This window comes from Salvelinus namaycush, chromosome 34 (assembly GCF_016432855.1).
Source record: "Salvelinus namaycush isolate Seneca chromosome 34, SaNama_1.0, whole genome shotgun sequence".
Taxonomy (NCBI): Eukaryota; Metazoa; Chordata; class Actinopteri; order Salmoniformes; family Salmonidae; genus Salvelinus; species Salvelinus namaycush.
Window position 1 is genome coordinate 5,885,836 of NC_052340.1, and position 8,673 is coordinate 5,894,508.

The 8,673-nt window shown below is 42.7% G+C and overlaps 1 protein-coding gene across 1 annotated transcript; it reads right to left on the bottom strand.

Moving 5' to 3' along the window:
- Positions 1-226: 226 nt before the first annotated feature.
- On the bottom strand, positions 227-6,764 carry LOC120028760 (AP-2 complex subunit sigma-like). The gene is made up of 5 exons (XM_038973993.1): positions 6,660-6,764; positions 5,389-5,538; positions 4,907-5,020; positions 2,404-2,463; positions 227-1,736 (listed from the first exon to the last, which is right to left on the bottom strand). Exons 1-5 carry the CDS (start codon positions 6,696-6,698, stop codon positions 1,635-1,637), a joined length of 465 nt encoding a protein of 154 aa, XP_038829921.1. The 5' UTR covers positions 6,699-6,764; the 3' UTR covers positions 227-1,634.
- Between the last annotated feature and the right edge of the window lie 1,909 nt (positions 6,765-8,673).

Genomic DNA, 8,673 nt, shown 5'->3' on the forward strand with positions numbered 1-8,673 from the left:
GGACGCGCTCTTTGAAAGGAGGGAGTAGTGTAACGACCCTGGGTTTATAAGCGCGGAAATCGACTCTGCCGCTTGAGCATGCTTTTGCGGCACAGTCGATAGCGCGCCGGACCTCGGGCTAGGAGGTCGAGGGTTCGAGACCTGCTCCCTGCTGTTTCATTACAATACGTTTTCCAATTTCAGTACTTCATCTGATGTTCGTCACACATTCACAGTATAAAAAGCACAGGTTTTAACATTTTATTTAGTACTTTGATTTATTTTTATATATATATACACTGACTGGTAGTATAGCAACAGGAGACCATCTTTCAACAATCTCGGACAGGAGAGGGGAAGCAGTACATCGCACTAAATCCAAATTTAAAAAAAAAAAAAAAACTAACAAACCATAATAGTAACATGTGAAACCTGTGTGTTGGGAGGTGCAAGACTGGACATGGTTACAATGACAGATGAGTTACAAGGCGGTGTTGTCACAGACCTACTAGACAAGTGCCTCTAGAGTTTTGGTCATATCATTTGGCCTCTGGTTGTTGGAAAGCCCATTTATGTCGTACGAATGAGCTGACCAGGGAATATTAATGGAATTTCCCCCAATTCAGATCTGTGTATTAAAACACTCTGACAACGAGACAGGCAGGAGAAGCTGGGAAAAGGCCTGGAAAAGACAATGGTTTCACACTATTATGCATAAGATACACTGTATATATGTACACCATACAAAACAAACTTCACAGTACTGCTTTACTTAAAATATATATCACTGTATAATTTCCCTTAAAGTATTTGTGTGTATTTAAAGTTGAACATATCTGGATGTGACTAACAAGCACCATATGTGGAGTGGAGACGCATTGTCTGATATACAACCTGACATGATACTGACAGTTATTTAATATCACAGAGAGTAGCTACAACCCTGCACAGGTTGCCATTACCAGACCTCTCAACGGCACACTTAAAGTGCACTCCATTGAACCTTGAACCACCGCGAGAGGTCAATGGCTTCAATGGGCATTTGTAGCGGTGGTTTAGTCACTCAGCTCAAACTGTGATTCTCCCAGACAAGACAGGGATATCACAGGCAGTTTACAAGGGGTTTTTAGCTACTGTAGTGACACTGGGGTTGCCAGAACAGTTGTTGTCCTTGTCATCCTCTCTCTCCACTAGTATAGGTTTGATGGTGGGATGTACAGGTGAATAACTGGCAACCTTAATCTAACTGCCGTAAGTGCAGCCTCCAGCTTGAGACAGGGCATAGAGAGAACATGTATTTTCAGTGCTGCAAATATACTCATCCAGATGATTTTACTTGAACTGGTGGTTAAGAAATGAAATGGGCCATATCTGCAGCACCAAAATACAGCCTTTCTGGGGCATAAGAGGTTGAAACTTTCTCATTGTTGCGGATCGAAATGTAATGTGTAGAGCCGACTCGATTCCGATTCTGCATGACCGAAAACGATGTCTGTTCTACACCATGCATTTCTATCTGAACGTTCTGTGACTGCACCCTCGTGAATAAGCCCCTGGTTTCTGTAAGGGGTGGAAGATGGCAAATGAGAGGGGGTCCTTTCCAGAGTGACGATGGTGGGTGGGTGATGGACTGGTCAAGATGGCTGCCCTGTTGGCTACTCGAGGGACTGGAGCATTAGCAGCTGCTTGAGGACCTTGGTCTGGCTCGTCTCTCTGATCTCCCCCGCCAGGAACATCTCATCCACCACCGTGTACACCTGGGACAGAACACACAGGATAGGTAGAGGCAGGTTAGGTCAGAGGTCAGCCTACTGCACTGGTCAAATTCCCTGTGCGCACACAGCTTTTTTTTTTAAACGGAAGAGTTGGGAGAACTGTATAGATCCTGCAGATTCATCTCCACCCCATTATGTAAATGAGCCTTTCTAGCAGTGCGTAGGCCTTGCTGCTGTGGCACTAGATCTAATAGAGAGGGGGTTGATGTTGAGGCAAGCTGTTTGCCATCATGTCGCTTTCTGGCACTTTCTGTTTTATTCGTGAATCCGAAGACATCACAGAGCGCAGCAACTTTTAGCGTGGGCTGCGCTTCTTTAAGGTTCAGCGAGTGGGCGAATATTCAGAAATGCCTCACGTAATTGACACGATAACTGCTTAAAGGGCAGTCATCAGAGGAGTCTTAATTGCTTAACATTTCTGGCAGAGGAAAACCAACCCCCACCAAATTGATGTGGATGAGCCTAGTTGACTGATTGTTGTAATTACGCATCCCATCCTCGTTGCCATAGCACCTCCCCATTGCAATGAAAGAAAATACATTAAAATTGTATCTTTTCACCTCCCCCGGGTTTTTTCCGCTCCTTTCTGTTGTTCCTCTTAGCACAGAGTGTTTGTGGTTTTAAAATTCATCAACACTTTTACTCTTACCTTGTAGAAGTTGAACACCAGGTCCAACTCGCACACATTGTGGAAATACTCATTCAACACCTAAAGGGGGAAAAGATGACATGGGGGTCAGGTTTTGTTACATGAACTATTTAGTCTAATTCATAGCTAGGATACAGTGTAATCCATAGTACAAGGCTGTGGTCTGAAGTAGTGCACTAGCCTATATAGGGAATTATTTAAGGGCCTGAGGAAGTCCAGCATTCCAGGTCGCGGTGCTCTTGAACCCGAGTGTCAGGAATCTCAGCTGTTTTCCTTCACGGCCACATTCCGCCTGCCCCTCGGACAGGGAGCACAGTGCGAGCTGTTCCGCCATTTCCCCTCGACCTGTGAGGAAAGCCACTCAGGCAATGCTTTTTGGGAATATGAACGAACACCACCAGAGAGATTTGTCCTTCCCCCACTTTGGTGTTCTGGTCTTACTTTTGCGTCGAGTCAGACTCTATATGGGGCGTATTACACTGGGTAAGAATGCATAGAAAATAGAGCCCCACAGTCGAGGTGTCATAATACCCATAAGACCTAGCGGTCAAACAGGGAAATGGTTCCAATTTTTCCACCATGCATTTCTTTCCATAGGGGATTTTAGAAACACTTCAAATTAGTGATGCACCGATATGACATTTTTAGCCAATACCGATATCCGATATTTTCCCTTGCAAAAAAAAACGATACCGAAATTAAACATTTTATAATGCTTAAGGCCGCTAGTACAGTTAAATAGTTCACACACACACCGGTTTAAGGCACTGCATCTCAGTGCAAGAGGCATCACTACAGTCCCTGGTTCAAATCCAGGCTGTATCACATCCGGCCGTGAATGGGAGTCCCATAGGGCAGCGCACAATTGGCCCAGCGTGGTCCGGTTTTGGCCGGGGGAAGCCATCATTGTAAATAAGAATTTGTTCTTAACTGACTTGCCTCGTTAAATAAAAAGGTTACACACACACACACACACAAACACAAGCTTGTTGACCATTCAGGACCTGAATATGACTGCAAGTCACATAATTTAACGCGTTCATACATTTTTTTAACGTAGTTATTACACCAACACCCGTATTTGATTCATTGATACGTATGCTATGATGCTGGTAAAGTTGTCTCGCGCACCTACAGTGCTGGTCATAAAAAAAGCTAGCTAGCTCATGGATGCAAAACAACATAATCTGATTCACTAACTAGCTAACTATACAGCTAGGTATCATCATCTAAAATAAGATCGGTCTTATAAACGAGGGTTATTTGATTAATGGTGGTCGGACCCATCTATGTGAAGCTAGCCACAAGGATTAGCCACAATAGTGGACTTTGGTTAGCCTTCAAAATAAAAGTATGTCATTGACAGTGATGCAAATTAATACAAATAGTAGAATTATGCCATAATTGAATAGATCATGCTAAACAAGGTTGGCATGTTATATAAAATCAACAAAAGGCTATGTTAATTTGACAAAAATCTGTTAATCACACTGGATGTATTATACTTTAGAATTGCATTGGGACATACTTATTTCACTGTACAGCCTTACCTATGGATTGTTGATCAATGACATGGGGTATCAGTCTACTCAGTGACACCCAGAGAACATTAGCATCGTAGCTCTTATTGCAGGGACTCTAAAAAAACTGAATTGAGCCACATTTATTGTCAACCTGTGTATTAAACACTATTCCCAAGGAAAAACAATACTGCGTTTCTAAAATCCCCTATGGGAAAAATGGTGGGAAAACGATTGGAACTATTGCCCTGTTTGACCGCTAGGTTTTATGGGTATTATGACTCATACTGTGGTACTCTATAGGTGTGTTCGTAAATTTGCTCTGGCTATCTACTCCGATTTCAGAGCACTCGTGTCTGAGTGTACAAGAGTGCAGTATAACTGATGAATATAGGAACACTCAACACCCGTTGAATATGACCAGTGTCAGTAAACGTTGGCAAAAAAAGCGTAATTAAATAATTGTTGCCAGCAGCACAGTTACAGTCACCAACGCTCTGGATAACCAGCTCGGCTAGGGTGAGTAAAATGGTCAGAGTGAGGTGTTCTCGCATTTATGATCGGAAGTAGCTAGCATGCTAGCCAACGATAGCCAGTTAGCTTGGGTGCTTGACTGCTGTTGTGAGGTCAGAAGGCTCAGATCAACCCTACTCCTCGGCCACTGTGCTTCCTGAACACTCCAAGAGCGAAACGCTCAGAATTTACAAACAGACAATCTGACAAAACGCTCCGAATTTACAAACGCCTAAAGCGCACTCCAGATTGAATTTATGAACACACCCTATATTCTAAAGAGCTGTAGGAGCACATCGATACGATAATTTACCAATAAAGCATGCCTAATCATTCAGCTATGAATGTGGAGATTTGATTAGCCCACATTCCTTCACATAACCAGCCAAAGAGTCATTGACATGAAACAGCTCCCGCATTGTGTGTCATCATAATAAACAGTATACGTGTGAGTTAATGTCTTATCATACCTCCACAAAGTTGTGAATGCCCTCCAGGTATGCCAGGTTGTTGTCTGTCACATCCACACAGATACAGAAGTACAGACCAGCATAGCGCCTATAGATGATCTTGAAGTTCCTGAACTGAAGACAAGACAGACAATTGTCTCAATATGTGCTTTTCATTTAAGAATAATTAATAGCATATCGAATTCAACTTGGTTAACCAATTAGAGTTACAGTATATCGGTGGAAAATATAGCCTATTATCCACCGCCTCTTCAGTGTCACAATGTATGCTACAATTTAGGCCCATGTCATTGTAAAGCCAAGTAAACAGTACGCCAAATGCAGCTGCAGACCTTGAGTTACAGTACCAGGTAGCTTCCAGCCTTGCTAGAATGGCCAGATAGTGACAATGAATACAATTGCCAGAAAACAAATAGCCTACATTAGGGCACACACAGACTCCAACGCACAGACATGGCATCGAGTAAATCCTTCTGCCATACCTCCACAAAGTTGGTGTGCTTGGCATCACGGACAGTCACCACAGCGTGCACTTCCTCAATCAGCTTCTGTTTCTCGTCGTCATCAAACTGCATGTACCACTTGGCCAGTCGGGTCTTCCCTGCTCGGTTCTGAATCAGGATGAAGCGGATCTGTATGACAGGAGCAAGGGAGGAGAGAAAATGAAGAATGAGAAATGCTCTGCAGTCTAGTACAGGGGTCTCCAACCCTGTTCCTGGAGAGCTACCCTCCTGTAAGGTTTTTGCTCCAACCCCAGTTGTAACTAACTTTGTTCCGCTTATCAACCAGTGTGCTAGATTAGGGTTGAGTGAAAACCTACAGGACTGTAGTTCTCCAAGAACAGGGTTATAGAGCCCTGCTATAGTAACTTAGCTAGCTACATCACAACATTCTGAACTCGGCATATAGCCAAGCTAGACTAGGCCTGAATGTAATGTAGCTAATAGAACTTGATTTTCCCGTTCTTCTTGTCAGAGAGTCAAAGTTCTACACACTTAATTTCCATTTGAACATTAAGAAACATTGAACGCTCGCTAGCCTTGTCTTGAATATGGCTTCTCAGATCTAACTATGGGTAAGTAACGTTAAGCATTTCACGGTAAGGTCTACTACACCTGTTGCATTCGGGGCATGTGACATAATATTTTATTTGATTGATTCACTGGATGTTCTCACCACCCATGCATCATCAGTTTCACCTATAACCTACAACTATAACAAACACCAATAACAGTGCATTTCTGAGCATGGATTGGTTAAGTGTGCAGACAGATTCGCATTCCTTTACAACACCTAACGTTAGTTAGTAATCTAACGTTAGCTAGCCACACCCTTTCAGGTCAAGATATATAGCTAGCTATGTTAACTAGCTAGGTGGCTAACTAGTCTAACGTTACTGACAAATGCAAGCCAGGCAGTTATTCGTAAAAAAAAAAGTCAGGAGTCTGATGTAGTTAATCGATTCATTTAGTTAGGTTTGTTTAATTCGAATATATAACGTTATCTTTATAGGCTTCTCATACATTTCACAGGAGATTGGCGAACGACATTGGCTAGCTAGCGGCTATGCTAACGTTAGAGCAAAGTAATTGGCCACAAAATGTACCCAATTGCAAACATACCATTGTCTTTTCTTTGAGTCAGTTGTTTTAAAACAAATAGGAATTCCCTTAGCCTGGTGACTTATATTTGATGTTACATAAATTCTCCAAATGACAGGATTGTTTTGACGACCGATTGCCCGCTATCTTACCGAGCAGCAAGTACAGGAAAAGCTAAAGGCGCAAGGCATTGCGGGAAATTTAGTTTTATTTGACCAGTAAAATCGTCAGATTTAAAAGTTAAGATAATTATATATCCCTACAAGAACCAGCATGCACCCCTCTCCGGCTTCTTGTGTCAACTGCAGATTCGTGAGGTCCAGTCACATGAATATTTGGCTGAGGTTTGGCCAAACATGTCCAAAAAAAAAAGTCAGAAGGGGAAAGTGCAAATTTTGCAGTATAAATCATTTACAGGCACATTATATAACGGGTAAATCAGTTCCTGAATTCTGATAGGTTACAACCGCATTCCCGCCGGTCCATTCCACAAGTTAGGCTAAAACTGACATTTAAATTGCCTATTTACTCTGTTCCATTTGACTGTGCAATCCACTGTCTCATCAGCCCAGCCAGGTTATTTATGAACTTGATCTCCACTATTAAAAGCATCTAGACATGATCTCACATTCCTTTTAGACTAACATTCGTTTTCAACAGGGGAGATTTGTATAAACCTTGCAGTCTGTCTCCGACATTTGCAACACAGTAATGAACGTTTCGGGATTTAAGCAGGCAGCGTTTCTCAGCTGGCATCGTTTTTATGGATATAAACAAATAAATATACATTGAAAAAAGGTACAACTAAACGAAGTGCAGGTCCTTTGCAGTCGTTCAAGCTTCAGTTTGAAGTGATTGTGTTAGCTGTGTTGTTGGCGAGCTCCTCTGAACAATAGTATCCTGACGATTGAGCAAATTTTCTATGCCAGGCGAAATCACGCCTCATTCGCTCATTGTTATGGATGTATCCAAATAAATGTCACTAAAAAAAGAGCTTAAACAAATGTGGCTACTTTGCTGCACTTTTTGCCGTGACCGTAAATTAGCCGTAGTTGGCTAGCTAACAAGCAAGGGTTAAGAACGTTGCCAGCCAGTATTGCAATGGAACATTCAGAATGAACGACTGGGTCGTATCCATAGATGCAGAACAAAGAGACTTCTCTGGCAACCGAACCAACAGAACGAACGACAAGCTGGCTTGGGTAGCAACCCTTGATTTGTGTCGGGACTATATATTGTGGAAGGATTAAATAGTATTAATAAATTCGTCAAAATAACGTTTTTAATGGAAATATTGCAATCATTATTTGTATTATGTTGGTAACCCCTTTGTGTAAAAGTAATAATGCCCTCGAAGCCAGTGTTTGGAAGATATATTGGCACGTTTCTTCGTCTCGGGCCTAACAACACCCGTGCCAATATATCCTCCAAATACCGGCTTCTCTGGCATGATCACTTAGGATGTGTTCCTAAATTCAATCTGGAGTGCCAGAGTGTGTTCTGGGCGTTCGTAAATTCGGGGTGTTCAGAGCGCACACTGGACGAACTGGTCGAGGAGTAGGGTTGATCAGAGCGTTCTGACCTCACAACGGCACCCAAGCTAACTGGCTAACGTTGGCTAGCTACTTCCAGACACAAATGAGAGAACATCTCACTGTGACCATTTTATTCGCCCCAACAGAGCTGGTTAGGCTGTTTTCATGTTATCCAGAGCGTTGGTGACTAACTGCTGCTGGCAACAATTTAATTACGCTTTTTATTGGCTGACGTTTACTGACACCGGCCATGTTCAACTGGTTGTTCAACTGGTGTTGAGCGTTCCTAAATTCATCAATAATTCTGCGTTCTGGCACACAGACGAGAGCGCTCTGAAATGAGAGTAGATAGCCAGAGTGAATTTACGAATGCACGCTTAATACATTTTGTTGACATCACTTCAAGTATGTTGATAAAGTATCACTTAAAGCTAAGTGGGGGCTCCCGAGTGGCGCAGCTGTCTAAGGCACTGCATCTCAGTGCAAGAGGCGTCACTGGTTCGAATCCAGGCTGAATCACACCTGGCCGTGATTGGGACACACAATTGGCCCAGGGTTGGCCAGGGTAAATAAGAATTTGTTCTTAACTGACTTGCCTAGTTAAGTAAAGTGCTATGGTTTTTGTGAGTTG

What these genes read in the sequence shown, in the direction of transcription:
- LOC120028760 (XM_038973993.1), bottom strand. Translation starts at nt 6,698, where the DNA reads ATGCCTTGCGCCTTTAGCTTTTCCTGTACTTGCTGCTCG. An exon ending in AGCACACCAACTTTGTGGAG is followed by an intron (nt 5,021 to 5,388) that starts GTATGGCAGAAG and finishes TCTTGTCTTCAG; the next exon opens with TTCAGGAACTTCAAGATCAT. An exon ending in TGGTGTTCAACTTCTACAAG is followed by an intron (nt 1,737 to 2,403) that starts GTAAGAGTAAAA and finishes GTTCTGTCCCAG; the next exon opens with GTGTACACGGTGGTGGATGA.